General features: G+C 41.9%; 1 protein-coding gene across 1 annotated transcript; it reads left to right on the top strand.

Moving 5' to 3' along the window:
- The first annotated feature begins 19,831 nt into the window (after positions 1 to 19,831).
- LOC144308366 (melanoma-associated antigen 10-like) lies at positions 19,832 to 20,917 on the top strand. The gene has a single exon (XM_077888739.1). It carries the CDS (start codon positions 19,832 to 19,834, stop codon positions 20,915 to 20,917), a length of 1,086 nt encoding a protein of 361 aa, XP_077744865.1.
- Positions 20,918 to 22,590: the final 1,673 nt, after the last annotated feature.

The raw sequence follows: 22,590 nt of genomic DNA on the forward strand, positions 1-22,590 counted from the left end.
AATACACAGTAAATGTAATAATAGCTTATTTGGTTAGTAAGCCCAAATCGAATAAAAATGTATGTTCATATGATACTTAATGTTGATGACTTATAAGACACAGCTTCTAAAAATTTAAACCAACAATATTAAACAAGTCTTAATTGCCAAAGATTTACCCAAGCCAAGTAAATTTGAAAAGTATTTGGGTTAATTTCTGTATTTCTGGGAGTTTCAGGATCATGTAACTTATATAAGTGCTCATTTGTCTTTAAACCAATTTGAATAGAACTCTTTAAGGGATTTTATTTATTAAGTTTATGTATTAATTCATTAATATTGTTCAGATTTAAGAAAATATCACATATGCATAACACACATGGAGATACATAATCATATGAGCAGACACAGAGAGAATATCACTTTTTAACCTAGAAGTTTAGTACACCTTTGCTTCATATTTTTAATTTAAGAGAAGATGGAAGGTGGTAAAGAAATAATAATAAAAAAAAGAGCAGAGATGATGATGGGAAAGGAGAGACTTTAAAGGAGCCAGATTGGAAAGATCTTCATTTTCCCAAAGAGTTCTTTGAAGTTCCATTTATTTTCCTTGGTAAAATCATGCCAACAAGAAGGAAGTGAATAAAATGTGTGGGTTGTATAGCCCGTAGGGGTTCAAGAAAGGGGTTTCAGTCAACTGAGAAGTTCTCATGGGAGTAGCAAGATCAAATAGAATGGTGAGGTCTCACAAAGAGCCAGGGAAAATTTCCCAGTCTAGATATGGGAAAGTGAAACCACACTCAAGATAAAGAACCAGGAAAAATCACCAAGTCCAGGAAGTTAAGGAGTAATCCCCACTCAAAATAGTCAAGAAGAAAAGAATTCCAACCCAGCAGATACTTCAAAAAAGAAGGCTGAGTCTCCAACCCAGGTTCTGCTTGCCTGGAATTATATTAAATAACCTTAAGCACTAAGTAGGTTTGAAAAATGAAATTCATTCTCAAAGTACAAATATTTTATCTTATTAGAAATGTTGTGAATGAGGTGCAAAATTTGAAAGGAATCCCAAGGGACACCTGGGTGGCTCAGCAGTTGAGCATCTGCCTTTGGCTCAGGATATGATCCTAGGTCCAGGGATCGAGTCCTGCATTGGGCTCCCCATGAGGAGCCTTCTTCTCCCTCTGCCTATGTCTCTGCCTCTCCCTGTGTGTCTCTCATGAATAAATAAATGAAATCTTTAAAAAAAATGAAGAGAATCCCAAATGTGGAATTCAAAATAGAACTCTAAATCCCATTTTTGTAATACAAGAACTTTTTATAATATACATCTCTCTAGTTCACTTCCTCTTTCAAGGGTCTCTGGGGGCTTCCTATCAGAATTGAATATAATGCAAACTCCTTCTATGTTCTACAAATGACTATGCTTGCCTCCTGAATCCTCTCCTCTCACTCTTTCCCTATTGCTTGCTCCTCTAGTCATACAAGAGTTTTTACAGCTCCTTGAACTTGTCAAACTTGTTCCTGCCTCAGGGCTTTTATATTTGTTCTCTCTGCCTAAAATGCTCTTTCCCCCAGACATCAGGTGACTCTTTTTCCCATTACTCAAGTCTCTGCTCGATGTTACCCTCAGGCCCCATTCTTACACTTTATTTACTTACCTTGGTTTTCTTCATAATACTTAGAACTCTGAAAGCATCTGGCTTGTGAATTAATTAATTAATTAATTAATCTATTATACTGTATAGTCCAAAAGTGTTGGGAGATTTTCACTACTGTGTCCTGAGCACTTGGAAGAGAATCTGGCACACAGCCAATTCTTAGCATATACATTTTGAAAAGGAATAAACCTTTAATGAATGATTATACACTTAGAGACTACTGCATTAGTTTAAAAGAATTAAATGTAGTGAGAGTAATAATTATCCATTTTGAGTGATAGTGATACTTCATGCATTCAAATATTTAAGCTTGTCTCAGGGAAGCATATATGCTAGCCTGGATATTTCCTGGCAATATTACTTAATAAAGAAAAAGGAACAATAGCATTGAAGTCTATTGTCATCAGAAAATATCAAAATGTATGAAGCTTTTTTCTGTAAGATTAAAGAATTCGTATTTACAACTGAGATAGATTTTTTGATGTTTCTTAAGTAAAGGAAGGCTGAAGTTTGTGTAAGGTTGAAAAAGATTAGTTTATATCATTCCAGAGAACAACTGTTTGCTCAAATTCACACAGGATTATAATTAAAGGTCACAGGAAAGCTCATTTTGTTTTACTTCTGATTGAAATGAGGAAAATGTCTTAAATTAGGTACTCTTTTCATATATTAAGAATCTCTAAAGCCTCATTTCTTACAAGCAATCCATTTCATATTTTTATATTTTATATTTTGTCTTTACATATAAAAATGCATTTTTTACATAAATGCATTATCTGACATGATACTCATACGTACTGTACTGTGATTTTCTTCTTTATATTGTTTAGCTCCTCTTTCTCCCCAATCAAACAGCTCCTGCTTTGCAACTCATATTAACAAATGTGGCTGTGTATGTATTTTTGTGTTTATGTTACACACACACACACGTATATCATATTCAAATAACAGAAAAACAAAGACAAGTTGAAAAAGAAGCCTGAAAAAATACATCACCAATAAATAAACAGGGATAACATTTACAGTGAATTTTTTTCAGTAACCATACAAGCAAAAAAAGAGTAGAATGAAATATTTAAAGTGTTGAAGGGGAAAAAAAAAATCATCCTGGAATCCAGCAAAATTCTCCTTCACAAGTAAAGCAGAAATAAAAATTTTCTCAAACAAACAGAATTCCTGGAAGAAATTAGCCAGTATAGCATGGCCTCAGGATATATGGTCAATCTACAAAAAAAAAATCAATTGCTTTCTTATATACTAGCAATAAACATTTGGATTTAAACTATAAGAAAACAAAACAAAAAACCTTGGAACAGCACTAAAAGCGAAATAAATCTACAGGATTAGTATGTGTGAAACTACAAAACTTCTTTGTAGAAGAATTGTAGAGATTTAAATAAATAAATGGAGACATATTCCATGTTCATGGATTGGGATACCCAAAGTTGTTAGTATGTCATTTCATCCAAATCTATCTACAAATTTAACAAAATTCCAATCAAAATCCTGGCAAGCTATTTTTAGATATCAACAAACTGATGCTGGAGTTTCCATGGAAAGACAAACAATTAGAATAGTCGACATAATACTGAAGGAAAAAAACAAAGAAGGTCACGATACCCAATTTTCAAACTTACTAGAAAGCTGCCAATAAAGAACTTCGTATTGGTGAAAGAAAAGACACATAGACACTATTGAACAAAAAAGAGCCATCTGATTTTCAACAGATGATTGGAAAAAGTATAGTCTTCAACAAATGGTATCAGCAATTAGACATCCATATGCAAAAAGAGGACCTTAGACAGAATCTTACACCATTTGCAAAAATTAAAATAAATTATATCACCTAATGTAAAATGCAAGAATACAAAATTTCTCGTAGGAACATAGGAGAAAATCTACATTACCTTGTGTTTGGTGTTGAAATTTTAGACGCAACATGAAAAGCACAAGCCAGGAGAAAAATATTGATGTTGGACTTTATTAAATATAAAAACTAGTTCTTTGTGAAAGATAATGTTAGGAGAAGGAGAAGACAAGTCACTAAATTGGAGAAATTTGATAAAACACAGATGATCAAGGATTTTTATCTAAAATATACATAGAATTCCTAAATTCAACAAAAAGAAAACATCATAATTAAAAATGTTGGGGCACCTGGGTGACTCAGTCAGTTAAGTGTCTGCCTTTGGCTCAGGTCATGATCTCCAGGTTCTGGAATAGAGCCCTTCATCAGGCTCCCTGCTCAGCAGGGATTCTGCTTCTCTCTCTCCCTCTGCCCCTTACCTCCCATCCCCACCAGCTTGTGCCCTCTCTCTCAAATAAATAAATAAATAAAATCTTTTAAAAAATGTGTAAAAGATCTAAATGGACACCACAAAGAAGATATACAGATAACAAATAAGTGTATGAAAAGATGGCCCAATACCATTATCATTAGGGAATTTCTAATTAATATAATGATGAGACACCACTAAATACCTGTTAGAATGGCTAAAATTCAAAACAATGACAAAACCAATTGCTTGCAAGGATTTAGACTAACTAGAACTTTCATTCCTTGCTTGTGAGAATGCAAAATGGGACAGCCATCTTGAAAGATAGTTTGTTTCTTACAAAGCTGAACCAAGTCCTTTTTTTTTATAATTTTTTTAAATTTTTTATTTATTTATGATAGTCACAGAGAGAGAGAGACAGAGACAGAGACAGAGACACAAGCAGAGGGAGAAGTAGGCTCCATGCACCGGGAGCCCGATATGGGATTCGATCCCGGAGCCCTGGGCCAAAGGCAGGTGCTAAACTGCTGCGCCACCCAGGGATCCCCAAAGCTGAACCAAGTCTTATCACACAATCATGCTTTCATGGTCCTAGGTATTTATCCAATTGAGTTTAAAACTTATGTCCACAAAAAAACCTGTACACGAATATTTATAGCAGCTCTATTCATAGTCACCAAAAACTAGATGGGACCAAGATGCCCTTCAATAGGTTAATAGTTAAACAAATCATTTTACATTCATGTAACGGAATACTCTTCATCAATAAAAAGGAATGAGATATCAATTTAGGCAAAGACATGCATAAATCCTAAATCCCTATTATAAAGTAAAGAAACCAGTCTGATAAAGTTAAATATGGTATGATTCCATTTATATGATATTTTTGAAAAGAGAAAACTATAGAGACAGTAAAATGACAAATAATTGCTAAGTACTTGAGGAGAAAGGTTGAGTAGGTTAAATAAAGGGCATTTATTGGGGCAGTGAAACTATTCTGTATGATATTATAATGGTAGATGTATGACACCTTGCACTATTGTCAAAAGCTATATACTTGACAGCACAAAGAATGAAACATTAATGCTTACAAATAAAAAGAGAAGCAAATAGGAGGTTGGAGATGTCAGAACAGAATGAAAATTATGAAAATAATAATCCATATGTATTACAAATGTATGAAACAACATCACTCAAGGGTATGGGGTTGAAAGGTGTTGACCTAAGTAAATTTGAACATGAGTCAAGTTTGTAAGGCCAAAGCCAAAGGACCTAAACAAAAAGCACTGCGTTCTAGTTGTTAATAAAGTTGTATTTATTTACACGCATTTATTTACGTGCATGTATTTATTTACATGCATTTATTAATGTATTACATATATTTTCTAGCAATTCTGAAACCATTATACATGTAAACTGTCTACATGACAAATTAAATTGAAACATTTATTAAATGTATAGTGAATGGTGAGAGCCAGGTTTTTCACTGTTGGAGTAGAATGTTAAAGACAAAAAAAGTTGAGAGGCTAGAATGAACATTGATTCAAGTTGTAGAAATCAATGTGAATTCACATTTAGCTTAATATAGACATATGTGGTCACAAAAATAAATATATATAAACATATACATATACCTGTATCTATACACACACAGGTTGATATAGATATAGACACATCTATATTTTTTGTTCTACCAGCTGAAGGCCCTAGAAAGAATGTTCTCTGGTAGTGATGAGCATATCTAATGCCCAGACAGAGAGAAAGAGAGAGAGTGAGAGAGAAAGCAGAAGCAGAGGAGGGGCAGAGGGAGAGGGAGAAGCAAACTCCCCTGCTGTGTAGGGAGACTGACTCAGGGCTCAGTCCCAGGACCTTGGGACCATGACCTGAGCTAAAGGCAGATGCTTAGCCAACTGGGCCACCCAGGCACCCCCAGATTTAGTTTTCTGATATCAAATTCCAAAAACAGGAACCTGCATTCTGTAAACAAACAGGTGACTCAAAGATTGGGTCAAGAAATATACAAGATGAGGGATGCCTGGGTGGCTCAGCAGTTGACCGCCTCCCTTCGGCCCAGGTCATGATCCTGGAGTCCAGAGATTGAGTCCCACATCGGGCTCCCTGCATGGAGCCTGCTTCTCCCTCTGCCTGTGTCTCTGCCCCTCTCTCTCTCTCTCTCTCTCTCTCTCTCTCTCTGTGTCTCTCATGAATAAATAAATAAAATCTAAAAAAACCGAAATATACAAGATGAACTTTGAGAATCTTGGAGTGGCAGAAAGTAAGGGAGCTCTCAAACAAACAAAAATATGAAAAAGGCATGTCAGGGGAGGGGTGGAGGCAGAGGCAGCAGTGGGGCGGCCTTTGCTGTAGAGGAGGTGGGACCCGGTGGGAGCATCACCCACAGCGGTCGCCATGGAGACGGCTGCAGTGAGTGGATTTCGAGTGGATTCTAGAGTTTGATGGGACAGAAACTCGTCATGGGTTGCATGGAGGTCAAGGGAAAGAGAGGCATCAACTGAGTCAACAAAAGTTTGCAACCTTTGGTTTCGACCAAACCGAATGGTCTACAATGGTCTACAAACATCGAGCGCTGATGTAGTTTGTAGAAATTATAGCCAGGTTTCTTTTTTTTTTGTAAATTTATTTTTTTATTGGTGTTCAATTTGCCAACATATAGCATATCACCCAGTGCTCATCCCATCAAGTGCACCCCTCAGTTGCCATCACCCAGTCACCCCCACCCCCCGCCCACCTCCCTTTCCACCACCCTTAGTTCATTTCCCAGAGTTAAGAGTCTTTCATGTTCTGTCTCCCTTTCTGATATTTCCCACTCATTTTTTCTCCTTTCCCCTTTATCCCTTTTCACTATTTTTTATATTCCCCAAATGAATGAGACCATATAATGTGTGTCCTTCTCCGATTGACTTACTTCACTGAGCATAATACCCTCCAGTTCCATCCACGTGAAGCAAAGGTGGGTATTTGTCATTTCTACTGGCTGAGGAATATTCCATTGTATACATAGACCACAGCTTCTTTATCCATTCATCTTTCGATGGACACCGAGGCTCCTTCCACAGTTGGGCTATTGTGGACATTGTTGTATAGCCAGGTTTCATGTATAGTTTATACCGTCTCTGACTCACACCCACACACACACACACACACACACACACTCACACACACACTTAATGCCACCTGAGACTGCACCCTGCCCTGTGCCCAGCACGTCTGCATTCACGGTGACTGGGATAAACCTACCCTGGCAGAGCCCGAACCAAGGAGGAGGGGCTGGAGGAGAGGCACTGGGGCCACGTTTGGAGAGTGGTTGTGTTCACTCCTGGCGGAGGTTCCTGGCTGTCCCACTGATGCACACGGGAGCAGTAATGTCACTCTCTCCTGGACAGGAGCCTTCCTTCTGAGATCAGGAAGGAAAAGGACAGTTGTCACTTGTCTTTCATCTTCCAGGGGAAGTGCTCCCTTCCTGGGACCTCGGAGGACAGACTGAGTGTGGCCCCCAGGGCATGGTGGCCAGCACTGCAAGTCGGCCTCTGGCTGGCTCCATTTGGGGGCTCCACTTGGAGGCAGAACTTTCCCGGCTGAGCTTTACCACCTTCACCACTGAGGTCTCCCACCCCATTCCTCCGTGAGGAGGGCCTAACTGCACCTGAGGTGCTGACACCCAAGCTGAGGACCAATGCCGACTCCTAACCACCAAGTGGGTCCTGTGGAGAGTGGTTCTGGAGATGCCTCGACCTTCAGTGAAATCAGTGACCAAGCCAAAGAATACCTCTTTGGGAATCTCAGGGTTCCTGAGTTTCACTGAGAGTAAGAGAAGATAGAAAGAAATACGTAGAAGTAGAGTATCCGGAACTGGAAGGAAGTATGTGGAGCAGCGTTGAAGACAGTTCTTGTATAAGCAACTACCCATATGTTGGTGACCCGACCAAGATGGCACACTTCCTCCTGTGGGGCACCTTAGCTTGACCATGTGACCTTTTGTGAGTGAGTGACATCTATTCTCATTCAAGAACCAACTGTCAGATTGGTACCTTTCCAAGTATGAGTCCTAAATTCCATTTTGATGCTGGAGAGACTTCACTGAGGCAATTCTAGGACAGATATGTGGTTGTTCATGTGCTGGAAGAGACTTTCCCACTGTGATCACTGGAAGCTCCTCATCTTTTGTAGAATTAGGTCAGGATTATGTCCAGGTTTCTGTCCTCTCTCTACTCAGAGCACCCATGACCTCAGCAAGGTGAGAGTCCTTTCCCTGGCTCTGTTAAATGCCCCAAGCCCTAGTACAAGGGGCGTCTACAGAAGGGTCGTTCTGATAAACAACAGACTCTGGCAGACACCATCACCTGAGCAAAGAGGGGGAGACGCCAAGATATCCAAGGTCCCTCCCTCCAGCAGAAGCTCACATCCATGTGTGGAGAGAGAGAGGCCTTTGCTCCCATCACGTGTGGAGAATGCGGCACTGGCTCTAAGTCAGTAATGGCCTCCTGGGTTGATTCATGGTGTCTGTAGTCAAGCCATCAACAGCTGGTCATGATTATTTAGAAGAGTTCTGTCCGGATATAGTTCTTGGAACTGAGTACTCCAGAAGTCAGCAGAGTCTGATCACAGGAGGAGCTGGAATGAAGAAATCACAGGCCCCAAGAGTGTTCTCCCAAGCCTTCACTAAGTTCTGGATCTTTCTCTTTGAAAGTGAGGACCCATGAAAGGAGCAAGGCCATCTATGGCTGACATAAGGGGGCAGAAGGAGCTGCCATTTCCTTTCCTTCTGTTACTGACTTTACCTCATCTCAAGCCCGGTCTCCTTCACTCCTTACCCTTAAGCCTTACCTTTGCCTTAACTTACCCATACTGTTGTCTCTAAACTATAGACTACACAGAGGTTCAATTTCTACTCCTGCATATGTTTGAAAGTGTTCATAATAAGCCTTGAAGAAGGTCTTTAATCTTTGTGTCACTGTTTTTTGTGTCTAGTGTGAAGGAGGGTTCCAGTTGCATTTGGTTTTCTATATGGACAGTCCATTGTTTCAATGTATTTTACAAAAATTAAAAATTTATTAAAAGACTATTCTCCTGCTCTGTGGTTGCAACTTTTCCATAAATTAGGAGTATGCATGTGTGTATGTGTGTTTTCCAGGACTCATGATTCAGTTTCATTGGTCTCCTTGTTGGTCCCTGCACCCAAAGGACAAACTTTGTTATTGGAGCTTTCTTGTACTTCTTACTGGCTGGCAGAGTAATTGCTCTTGTCTTCTAGTTTCTCAAGAATATCTGGACTCTGACCATTTACTTGTATGCCCTTACCTTGTGGAATCATCCATGGTATCATGTACACACATATTTACATATGAAGCCCTCTCCTGTTTTTAAATATGGGGTTGCAGTTCATCTGTACTTTCTTTTTTTTGTGAGAACCATAATGTTCACAGTACCACATCCTTACATCCGTGAGTGTATTCTGCTTTGTATATATATAGAGAGATTTATGAATATATCTAAGCAACATTTTTATATTTTCAAATATTTTTTCTGTAAAGCTCTTAATTTTTCTAGTAAGATATACTCTAAGATACTTGATATTTTGGTATTATAGATTACAAGTTATATTTTTTCTACTTTTCATTTTCACACATTTGTTGCTGGCGGAAAGCAAAGTTTATTTTTTTTGGTACACTGATATTACACTTAGCAAACTTATATACATATTTGTGGGTTGAATAACTTAGCTTTCTTTTTTTTTTCATTTTGGATTTTCTTCATACCCAGTCTAATCATCTGTTTATCATGAAAACTTTATTTCTTACTTTTTGATCCCTTTCCCTTTTGTTACTTCTGTTTTGCATCACTGCACTGCTGCTCCCTCCATTACAGTATTGAATAGAAATGGTGATAGCAGGGAACCCTAGTTTCATTGTCAAGTTCAAAGTAAAAGCTTTCAACTTTCCCTCAAAAGGTATGTTTGCTATAGGTTTTTCATAATACACTTTGTCTAGTCTGCTCACATATTTTTAAGTTTTTAAAAGTTCATTTTAGAATAGTTTTGGATTTACAGGGAAATTACAATAGTGGAGAAATTTCACATATGTCCCAATCTCAGTTCCTCATACTATTGATATCTTGCATGAGTGTGATACATTGGTTACAAATGATGAACCAATATCAATACATAATTATTTACAAAAGTCTATATTTAGATTTTCATGTGTTTCACTGCATTTCTTTTTTTAAGATTTTATTTATTTATTCATGAGAGACAGGGGGGGGGCAGAGACACAGGCAGAGGGAGAAGCAGGCTCCATGCAGGGAGCCCGATGCAGGACTCGATTCTGGGACTCCAGGATCATGCCCTGGGCTGAAGGCAGGTGCTAAACTGCTGAGCCACTCAGGGATCCCCTCACTACATTTCTTTTTTCTGTTCATCATCCCTTCCAAGACACCCTATTACTTTGACCATATCTCTTTCGACTCCTCTTGGCATTGCCAGTTTCTGAGAGTTTCCTTCTTTTTGATAACCTTGACAGTTTTTAGGAATAGGGATCAGGTGTTTTGTAGAATGTCCCACAATTAGGATTTATCTGATTAGACAAGGATTACAGTTTTGGGGAGGAAGATGAAAAAGGTGAAGGACCATTCTTGTCACATCATATCCATGGTGCACACTATCAACATGATTTATCACTCATGATGTTAGTTTGATGAGGGAGTATTTGTCAGGCTTTTCCATAGCAAATTAATCCCTTTTGACCTGTGTCACACTGTAATCTTTGGAAGAATAGAGGAGCCCCATGATGTGACAGTCATCAAGATTAGGACTCTGAAGGATGACTGCAGAAAACCCCACCCCACATAGAGGAGGCCCCATACAATCCAGCTCCCCATACCTTCAGCCACGGTAATGTATAGGGCTTCTAGTGGGGGGATTAAAGAGAGATAAGAGACTTGTTCAGAGGGGCCTGGCTTGAGGTAAGAAAAGTGAGGGCCCCAGGCCCTGCTAGGAGTCACCAACAAGACTCTGTGCAAGGGCTGAGTGGACTTCCTACCTCAGAAAGAGGAGGACCCACAGACACCTGTTCATGCTGTCAGCCCTGAAAGGCCCTGGGCAGGGTTGATAAGCAGAAGCTCCTGACTCCTTTGCTTCCTCTTTGGGAGTCTCAGGAAAATGGCAACTTTGGCCTGAAGGAGATATCTTCAGGCCAGCAGAGAGAGAAGGTTCAGACCCTGTCTGGAGTAAACATAAAAACCTTGAGGACAACTCAAGGTATTTACCAACCTAGAACACAGAGGGGCATACAGAATCCACATTTGTCTTTACAGTTAACTCTAGGATGCTTGGGTAGAGGTAACCAGCTGTAGTGTATCTTGGCTTCCATCTTGGTTTCTGACCTTCATCTTAGGAGTATGAGAGAAGGACAGCTTCATTTTGGGAGTGGGGGGGAGTGCTGAGTCAGGTCAGCAAAGGTATGAATTCTGAAGAATGGGTGAAAGGACCTCTCAGCACTTAGGGGGTAACACAGTCCTTTTTTTCTCCTGCAGTCAGTCTTGGAGGCCCTAGGGACAGTCCCTGAATACATTTCCTGTCTTCCACTCTGGGAGTCTGAGAGATGTGAGTCATTCTTTGAATGGTGCCTCATCGGATTAAGTAGAGTAGGAATTAAGTAGAGTAAGAATTAAGTAGAGGAGTTGCAGTTGCACATAGATGGCTATGTGAAGACCTAAAGGAAAGACAAAGAAAATCTTTCACCTCACGGAAACTTGCTCTAGGGTCATCTCTGAGAAGACTTGTGCGTGGATTTCAGGCAGAAGATACCTCTTTCATAATTCTAACACTGATTTCTTGTGAAATTAGAGACAGAGAAGGCCTGGATCCCCTCTATATGGGTTAGAACATCCCTAAATCCTCCCTTATAGTCCTCACTTTGACAAAGGAGATGAGTGCCTTGGCCTGAAAGACACATCCTCACCTCAGCAGAGGGAGGAATACAGATCTTGTCAAGAGGTAATATGGTGACCTTGAGGATATGTAATGGGACTCCCCATTGCAAATAGGGGGGGCCCACAGAAACCTTGCTCTGCACCTGCTGTCAGCCATATTTGGACCCATGGTGGCCAGATGTGGTGTTCTCTCACTTCTCTCAGTGGTGAGTAGTATCTTAGAGAGCTAAGGCCTTGGCTGAGAGGCCACATTGAAGTCAGCAGAAAGTGGCATGGCTGAAGCCTTGCCTGATTCAAATATTAGTATCTTGAGGGAGGACAGAGGGTACTCTGCAGTAACAAAGGAAGGCCTCACACAATCTAGTCCTGCCTCCCAATGCTAGCTCTAGGACATGGTGGCCATGAGCAGAATCATCTGATTTTCCCTAGGGCACCCAGGGGAGGTGAAGACCTTGGTCTGAGATGGCAAAATCAGGTCAGTAGAGGGAGGAGGCCCAAGCTCAAGCAGGAGTCAAGGTATGGAGTCGAGTAAGGACTAATGGAACCCACCACCCAGGAGTGGTGGGCCTCAGCCTCACCTTGTCCATGCTGACAGCTCTCAGACGCCCTGAGGCAAGGTGTTGAGTACGTGGTAGACCCTCACTGCTGCCTGATTGTCTCAAGGAAGTGAGTATCTTGGTCTGAGGGGGCCACACTCCAGTAAGCAGGGAAAAGGGAACCAGGCAGTGCCAGAACTCAAGGTAAGGACTCTTGAGAGAGCACTCAGGGGAACTTTCAACACAGAGGGCTGCTGGGCCCAAGATGGAAATCTTGGCCTGAGAGCCTCGATCATCTCTTTCTGTGAAAGAGAGTGCTCAGGCTCAGATGGGACAAATATACACCTGCCATCCTAGAACACAGTGAGCCTCATAGAATCCAGTCCTAACATGCTCTTAGCCTGGGAAGTTGAGGCAGGCTTAGCCATGTGTGATGGTGATGAGTTTTCTACTCTTTCATCCGAGTGGGAGGGGGTTGTCAGAGAAGTGAGGATCTTATTCTGAAGGGGCCTGGCTCAGTACATACGATAAAAGAATCCCAGGTCCAAGCTGATGACTAAGGGGAAGATTTAAGGGACCTCCCAGCCCACACAGAGGGAGACCCAGAATTGCTCTGTCCTTTTTAGCATTGTGAGGCCCTAGGTGGGGAGGCAAGATGTGGTGTATCTGGACTTCCATCTGGGGATGCTAAGAGTGGTGAGGTTCTTTCTGAGGGGTGTAGCCTCAGGTTAGCAGAGGGAGGAGTTTCAGGCCCGAACAGGCATTAAGAAGAAGAGTCTGAGGGAGAGCAGAGGGGATCTCCCACCCTAGAGTGTATTCTCAAAAACCCATTCCTACTTTCAGTCCTAAGAGATCCTAAGCAGGGCCTTCAGGCAGATAATCCTGCTTCTTTACATCCTCTTTGGGGTCTCAGGGAAATAGAGATCTTGACTTGAGGGCACCTCCCATCGTAGAACACAGGAGGCTCTGCTTGCCATCTGTATCCTGAGGTGTCCCCTCAATCCCTTTTACAGGGGCTCTAGGAACTGGGTGATAAAGGCCTTGTTCTAAAGCATGGATCCTGGGGGGCGGGGCAAATGGCAGAAGAGTAGGGTCCCCAAGTCACCTGTTCCCACCAACTTACCTAGATAACTTTCAAATCATCCTGAAAACCTACGAATTCGGCCTGAGATTTAAAGTGAGAACAGCTGGAACACGACAGAGAGAAGAGTTTGTGCTTCTAACAAGGTAGGAAGGCGGACAAAAAAATAAAAAAGAATCCAGTGGGGGAGGGGCCCCTGAGGAGCCGGGCTAAGGGGGGGCAGCGGGGCCTGGGGACAGGGGAGCCCTGGCCCGGGAGAAGCGGGAACTTTAACTCCGACCCAGATTCTTCCTGGAGGGAAAGGCGCTTGCAGGGAAACTGGGCAGAACCGCAAGAGGGGCGGTGGAGCCCCCAGGTTCCTGGGGTCACTAACAGGAGGGGCGCCCCGGGAAGAGCACCTACCCTGCGGGCCAAGTGCGGTAAAGGGCTGGAGCGCACCTGTCGGGGCCCTGGGAGCAGCTCAGGCAGCGGCTCCCCCCGGAGGGGTCCGAGAAGGTGATCCTGTTGGTTCTGAGTGAATTAAGTTCTGTATGTTAGAAGATGCTCAGCCCCAAATTTATATAAACCAGCAATACTTGTAGAGGGCCCCACCATTGACCAGGAGGACTAAATTCTCCCTCCACTACAACTCCCTCACCACCACCATCTCCCAGTCCCCCACCTTTTTTTTCTTGTCCCTTTTTTCTCCTTTCTTCTTTATTTTCTTTCTTTTTTTCCTCTCTTCTTCTTTAGGATTCCTAGCCTTTTATTTTTAACTACTTTGTTTTAAAATTTGTTTTACACTTCACTGGTCCTTTTGTTTTATTTCGTTCTGATCTTTCTTTTCAATTTCTGGTCTCTGACCTTGGCAGAATTATCTAGGGTGAAATTTACTTAGGTCCTGGCTGATAATCTTGATGCAACCCACTCATACAGCCACTCTGCATTGAGCAAAATGACTAGAAAGAACTCACCACAAAAGAAAGAATCAAAAACAGTACTCTCTGCCACAGTTACAGAAGTTGGATTACAATTCGATGTCAGAAAGCCAATTCAGAAGCACTATTATAAAGCTACTGGTGGCTCTAGAAAAAAGCATAAAGCATTCAAGAGACTTCATGACTGCAGAATTTAGATCTAATCAGGCTGAAATTAAAAATCAATTAAATGAGATGCAATCCAAACTGGAGGTCCTAACGATGAGGGTTAATGAGGTAGAAGAAAGAGTGAGTGACATAGAAGACAAGTTGATGGCAAGGAAGGAAGCTGAGGAAAAAAGGGAAAACAAGACCATGACGAAAGGTTAAGGGAAATAAATGACAGCCTCAGAAGGAAACATCTGTGTTTAATTGGGGTTCCCGAGGGCGTCGAAAGGGACAGGGGACCAGAAAGCATATTTGAACAAATCACAGCTGAGAACATCCCTAATTTGGGGAGGGAAACAGGCATTTAGATCCAGGAGATAGAAAGATCCCCCACAAAATCAATAAAAACTGTTCAACACCTAGACATTTAATAGTGAAACTTGCAAATTCCAAAGAAAAAGAGAAAATCCTTAAAGCAGCAAGAGACCAGAGATCTTTAACTTATACAGGGAGAAATATTAATTAACAGCAACCCTCTCCACAGAGACCTGGGCTGGCAGGATATATTCAGGGTCCTAAATGAGAAGAACATGCAGCCAAGAATACTTTATCCAGCAAGGCTTTCATTCAGAATAGAAGGAGAGATAAAGATCTTCCAAGGTAGGCAGAAACTGAAAGAATATGTGACCACCAAACCAGCTCTGCAAGAAATATTAAGGGGGGCCCTGTAAAATAAAGAGGACCCCCAAAGAAATAATGCACAAAAACAGGGACTGAATAGGTATTACGATGACACTAAATTCATATCTTTCAATAGTAACTCTGAACATGAATGGACTAAATTAACTCATTAAAAGACGCAGGGTTTCAGACTGGTTAAAAAAGCAAGACCTATCTATTTTCTGTCTACAAGAGACTCATTTTAGACCTAAGGACACCTACAGCCTTAAAATGAAAGGTTGGAGAACCATTTACCATTCAAATGGTCCTCAAAAGAAAGAAAGGGTAGCAATCCTCATATCAGATAAATTAAAGTTTATCCCAAGACTGTAGTAAGAGATGAAGAGGGACACTATATCATACTTAAAGGACCTATCCAACAAGAGGACCTAGCAATCATGACTATTTATGCCCCTAATGTGGGAGCTGCCAAGTATATCAATGAATTAATAACCAAAGTTAAGACATACGTGAATAGTAATACACTAATACCGGGAGACTTCAACATGGCACTTTCTGCAAATGACAGATCTAAGCACAACATCTCCAAAGAAACAAGAGCTTTAAATGATACACTGGACCAGATGGATTTCACAGATACTTACAGAACTTTACATCAAAACGCAACTGAATACACATCCTTCTCAAGTGCACATGGAACTTTCGCTAGAATAGACCACATACTGGGTCACAAATAGGTCTCAACCGATACCAAAAGTTGGGACTGTCCCCTGCATATTTTCAGACCATCATGCTTTGAAACTTGAACTCAATCACAAGAAGAGATTTGGAAGAAACTCAAACACATGTAGGTTAAAGAGCATCCTGCTAAAAGATGAATGGGTCAACCAGTAAATTAGAGAAGAATTAAAAAGATTCATGGAAACTAATAAAAATGAAGATATAACCATTCAAAATCTTTGGGATACAGCAAAAGCAGTCCTGAGAGGGAAATACATTGCAATACAAGCATCTCTAAAAAAATTAGGAACAACTCAAATATACAAGCTAACCTTGCACCTAAAAGAACTGGAGAAAGAACAGGAAATAAAACCTACACCAAGCAGAAGAGAGTTAATAAGATTCAAGCAGAACTCAATGAAATAGAGAACAGAACTGTAGAACAGATCAACAAAACCAGGAGTTAGTTCTCTGAATTAATAAGATAGATAAACCATTCACCAGCCTTATTAAAAACGAAAGAGAAAAGACTCTAATTAATAAAATCACGAATGAAAAATGAGAGATCACAACCAATATGAAGGAAATACAAACGATTTTAAAAACATATTATGAGCAGCTATATGCCAATAAATTAGGCAATCTAGGAGAAATGGACGCATTTCTGGAAAACCACAAACTACAAAACTGTAACAGGAAGAAATAGAACACCTGAACAGGCCAATGACGAGGGAAGAAATTGAAGCAGTCACTAAAAACCTCCCAAGATACAAAAGTCCAGGGCCAGATGGCTTCCCAGGGGAATTCTATCAAACGCTTAAAAAAGAAACAATGCCTATTCTACTAAAGCTGTTCCAAAGATAGAAAGGAATGGAATACTTCCAAACTTGTTCTATGAGGCCAGCATCACCTTAATTCCAAAACCAGACAAAGACCCCACCAAAAAGGAGAATTATAGACCAATAATCCTGATGAATACAGATGCAAAAATTCTCTACAAGATACTAGCCCATACGATCCAACAGTACATTAAGAAGATTATTCACCATGACCAAGTGGGATTTATCCCCAGGAGGCAAGGTTGGTTCAACACTCGTAAAGCAATCAATGTGATACATCATATCAACAAGAGAAAAAATAAGAACCACATGATCCTCTCAATAGATGCAGAGAAAGCATTTGACAAAATACAGCATCCATTCCTGATCAAAACTCTTCAGAGTGTAGGGATAGAAGGAACATTCCTCGACATCTTAAAAGCCATCTACAAAAAACCGACAGCAAACGTCATTCTCAATGGGGAAGCACTGGGAGCCTTTCCCCTAAGATCAGGAACAAGACAGGGATGTCCACTCTCACCACTGCTGTTCAACATAGTACTGGAAGTCCTAGCCTCAGCAATCAGACAACAAAAAGAAATAAAAGGCATCCAAATTGGCAAAGAAGAAGTCAAACTCGCCCTCTTTGCAGATGACATAATACTGTACCTAGAAAACCCAAAAGACTCCACCCCAAGATTGCTAGAACTCATACAGCAATTTGGCAGTGTGGCAGGATACAAAATCAATGCCCAGAAATCAGTGGCATTTCTATACACTCACAATGAGCCTGAAGAAAGAGAAATTAGGGAGTCAATCCCATCTACTATTTCACCCAAAAGCATAAGATACCTAGGAAATAACCTAACCAAAGAGTAAAGGATCTATACCCTAAACACTATAGAACACTTCTGAAAGGAATTGAAGAAGACACAAAGAGATGGAAAAATATTCCATGCTCATGGATTGGCAGAATTAATATTGTGAAAATGTCCATGTTACCCAGGGCAATTTACACATTTAATGCAATCCCTATCAAAATACCATGGACTTTCTTCAGAGAGTTGGAACACATCATCTTAAGATTTGTGTGGAATCAGAAAAGACCCCGAATAGCCAGGGGAATATTGAAAAAGAAACCAGAGCTGGGGGCATCACCATGCCGGATTTCAGGTTGTACTACAAAGCTGTGATCATCAAGACAGTGTGGTACTGGCACAAAAACAGACACATACATCAATGGAACAGAATCGAAAGCCCAGAAATGGGCCCTCAACTCTATGGTCAACTAATATTCGACAAAGCAGGAAAGACTATCCACTGGAAAAAGGACAGTCTCTTCAATAAATGTTGCTGGGAAAATTGGGCAGCCACGTGCAGAAGAATGAAACTAGACCATTCTCTTAGACCAGACATAAAGATAAACTCAAAATGGATGAAAGATCTACATGTGAGACAAAAATCCATCAAAATCCTTGAGGAGAACACAGGCAACACCCTTTTTGAACTTGGCCACAGCAACTTCTTGCAAGATACATCTATGAAGGCAAGAGAAACAAAAGCAAAAATGAATTATTGAGACTTCATCAAGATGAAAACATTCTGCACAGCAAAAGAAACAGTCAACACAACTCAAAGACAACCTACAGAATGGGAGAAGATATTTGCAAATGACATATCAGATAAAGGGCTAGTTTCCAAGATCTATAAAGAACTTATTAAACTCAACACCAAAGAAACAAACAATCCAATCATGAAATGGGCAAAAGACATGAACAGAAATCTCACAGAGGAAGACATAGACATGGCCAACATGCACGTGAGAGAATGCTCTGCATCACTTGCCATCTGGGAAACACAAATCCAAACCACAATGAGATACCAGCTCACCCCAGTGAGAATGGGGAAAATTAACAAGACAGGAAACAAGAAATGTTGGAGAGGATGCAGAGAAGGAGGAACCCTCTTGCACTGTTGGTGGGAATGTGAACTGGTGCAGCCACTCTGGAAACCTGTGTGGCAGTTCCTCAAAGACTTAAAAATAGATCTGCCCTACGACCCAGCAATTGCACTGCTGGGAATTTACCCCAAAGATACAGATGCAATGAAACGCTGGGACACGTTCACCCCGATGTTTATAGCAGCAAAGTCCACAATAGCCAAGTTGTGGAAGGAGCCTCGGTGTCCATTGAAAGATGAGTGGATAATGAAAACATGGTCTAGATATACAATGGAATATTCCTCAGCCATTAGAACTGACAAATACCCACCATTTGCTTCGACGTGGATGGAACTGGAGGGTATTATGCTGAGTGAAATAAGTCAATCGGAGAAGGACAAATATTATATGGTCTCATTCATTTGGGGAATATAAAGAATAGTGAAAGGGAATAAAGGGGAAAGGAGAGAAAATGAGTGGGAAAAAGCAGAGAGAATAACAGCACATGAGAGACTCCTAAACTCTGGTAAACATACAAGGAGTAGTGGAAGGGGAGGTCGGTTGTGGGATGGGGTGACTGGGTGACGGGTACTGAGGGGGGCACTTGATGGGATGAGCACTGGGTGTTATGCTGTATGTTCGCAAATTGAACTCCAATAAAAAATATACAAAAAAATAAAAAAAATAAAAAATAAGAAAAAAATAAAGCATGGATCCTCAGGTCAGCAGAACAGAAGGGGCCCATGCAGTTCCAGGATTCAAGGTGTAGACTGGATGTCTACAAAGGGATCTACCCGTGCCAGAACAGAGGGGAGCCCACAGTGCCTGACACCATCTGCCTATAGTCAACTCAAGAATCCTAGGCTTCCTAGGTTGGTTACAATCTGGGGAGATTTATCACAACCTCTGATAGGATCTTAAGGGACAAAGTGACCCAAAGTCCAGAAGGTCTTTGGGGCCCTAGAGCACCCCCTAAAGAGGAAACCTGTAAGTCAGCCTTTGGCCAGAGTTGCCAAAGATGTATTGCTCTGCTGAGGCTGCTGACCCTCTCCCTCTCTCCTCCAGACCTGTGATACCCCATCTCCCACCATCCTGCTCACACTTCTACTTGCTGCTGCCTAGAAGAGTCATCATGCCTTGCTCTTCAAAGCATCTACATCTCACATTTGAGCCAGACATTCAGGCCCAGAGTGAGATACAGGACCTGGAAGTATCACATGTTCTCATAGCTGAGGTGAAGGAAGAGACTTCCTCTATGTCCTTTTGCTCTTTTAACTTCTCCTACCCCTCCACTGCCTCCTCCCTGTGTTCCTCTCCTGTGATCCCAGTCTCCCTAGAAGAGGAGAAGGAAGAGAAGCCTGCTGCAACACTGAGTCCTCTCCAGAGTCCTCAGAGCTCCTGCTCCTTATCCACATCATGGAGCACATCAGAAGGAGTCTCAGACAGCCCAGGAAAAGAAGATACAAGTTCACTGAAGACATCAATAGACATTGCATCTTTGCCCAGAGACCCACTAAATGAGAAGGTGGCTGATTTGGTGCATTTCATGATCCTCAAGCATCAATTGAAGGAGCCCATCACAAAGGTAGAAGTGCTGAAGGTTGTCATTGAAAGGTACAAGAAACAATTCCCTGTGATCTTCAAGAAAGCTTCTAAGTTTTTGGAGGTGATCTCTGGCATTGATGCGAAGGAGGTGGACCCCACCACCCACTTCTATGTCCTTGTCAACTCATTGGAGCTCACCCATGAGGAGATGCTTAGCGACAACCAGAGCATGCCTAAAAACGGTCTCCTGATAATCATCCTGGGTGTGATCTTCATGGAGGACAATTGTGCCCTTGAGGAAGACATCTGGGATTTTCTGAATATAATGGGAGTGTATGCTGGGAGGGAGCATTTCCTTTATGGGGAGCCCAGGAAGCTCATCACCAGAGATTGGGTGCAGGCGAATTACCTGGAGTATCGGCAGACGCCTAACAGGGATCCTCCATGCTATGAATTCCTGTGGGGTCCCAGGGCTCATGCTGACACCAGTAAGATGAAAGTGCTGGAATTTTTGGCCAAGGTCAAAGGGACTAACTCCACTTCCGTCTCATGCTGGTATGAGGGGGCTTTAAGAGATGAGGAAGTGAGGGCTCAAACCAGAATTGGCTCCATGGATAATACTACTGCATGTTCCTTGCATAGAATCATTCCCCAGATTCTCAGGCCTGACTGAAGAGTGAGCCCAAATATTCACTCTGTATTTGAAGAGGGCAGTCCTGCTTCTGATTTAGAGGAGAGTCAGGGTCAGGCTGGGCAGAACACAGTGTACAACTTTGTGTACCTATTCTGTATGGGTAACTTGGAAGATTTCTTTTTTTTTTCTTTTCTTTTGGTATTTTTCAAATGTCTCTTTTTAAAGAAAAGTTTAATTCCCTAAAGACTCTAAGTTCTGAATGACATTGCTAATGCATTTATTGCTGTTTTTCAGGTTTAAGAATAACAGTTTCAATATTTTGCAAAAATTTGGGAAATTTCCCAGCTTTTGAGGGATCTGGTACAAAATAACATTGGAATAGAAATTTCTTTTGAAATGTGAAAGAGCTGAGCAGGAAAGCATAGGGTTCAATAAACAGAGGGAGAATGTAAAGGATAGCTTATCCTTGGGTTTGCTTAGACCTTTCAGTCCACCATCCTGGAAAATTAGAAAGATATACTTGGATTTGCTTGGTCTAGTCAAGAAAGTAGATGAAATCTTTTTTTTTTTTTTTTAAAGATTTGTTATTTATTTATTCAGAGAGAGAGAGAGAGGCAGAGACACAGGCAGAGGGATAAGCAGGCTCCATGCAGGAAGCCTGACATGGGACTTGATCCCGGGTCTCCAGGATCACACCCCAGGCTGCAGGCGGTGCTAATCCGCTGCGCCACCGGGGCTGCCCAGATGAAATATTAATAGATGAAAGCCCCTGCTCACTGACGCTTTCATTCACTAAACATCTCTTTAGCCTCCTCTTTGGAAGGCTCTGTTTTACTAGTGGGGATCCTAGGGTCAGCAGGACAGACCTCTACCCAAAGAACAGGAGAGGCTAGGAGCAGCTATCATATCAGGGAGATGGTGAGATGTCCTCTAAGAGCTACAGAAGAAGAAAAAAAGAGTGAGGAGATGAGCCTCCAGATGGGAGCAATCAAGCAAAAAGGCCCTGAGCCAAGGCACTTTGGGGCTCTGAGAAACTAATTCCTTCTGTCGAAGTTGGTTAGGAATCTGGGTGTTGAGTGCGGAGTGAAGGCTGTACAGGACAAGTTACATGAATAGGTTTGGGAGATCTCAGAATCCTCATTACGGGCTGGAAGTCTCAGAGAGGTCTGAGCAAACGGGTCAACTGGAGGAGTGGCCCTGCCGCAAGCCAGACACCAGCCCCTACCTTAGGGTCACCTGAGTTCTGTCAGGAAGAGCACAGCTGCTCCCTGCATCATTTGGCTGAGCAACAGTCTTGAGTCCTCGTGAGTAGGAGGGTCCGGTGCACCCTTGCCAGGGTCCCGGGGCTGAGAGTTGCCTTGGTGCCTGCTGGAGGCTGGGATGTGCCTCCCTGTGCACAGTGGGCCCCTCTGTAGAGGCGGGGCTATGTGAGTGAGTGGAGGTGTTGATGGACGTCTGGGTTGAGACAGACCAGAAACACTAGAGAGCAGGGGAAGGGAGTGTGCAGCTGCAAGGAGGGATGGGGTTGGAGGGGTAGTGCCCTGGGACTAGGCACCTCAGAAACTCTGCAGTGTAAAGGGCTGGGTGTGGGAATGCCTGGAAATAGGTCCAGGTGTCGTCCCTGGCTCAGGCTGCCCCCCACAGATCGTGAGCTGTTGGCACCCTAGAGGGCAGATGTCCTATGGCTATGGCTGCCGGTCTATGTTGCCACC

The sequence above is a fragment of the Canis aureus genome, chromosome X (assembly GCF_053574225.1).
Source record: "Canis aureus isolate CA01 chromosome X, VMU_Caureus_v.1.0, whole genome shotgun sequence".
Classification (NCBI taxonomy): Eukaryota; Metazoa; Chordata; class Mammalia; order Carnivora; family Canidae; genus Canis; species Canis aureus.

Coding starts and splice junctions, on each gene's coding strand:
- LOC144308366 (XM_077888739.1), top strand. CDS start 19,832: ATGCCTTGCTCTTCAAAGCATCTACATCTCACATTTGAGCCAGACATT.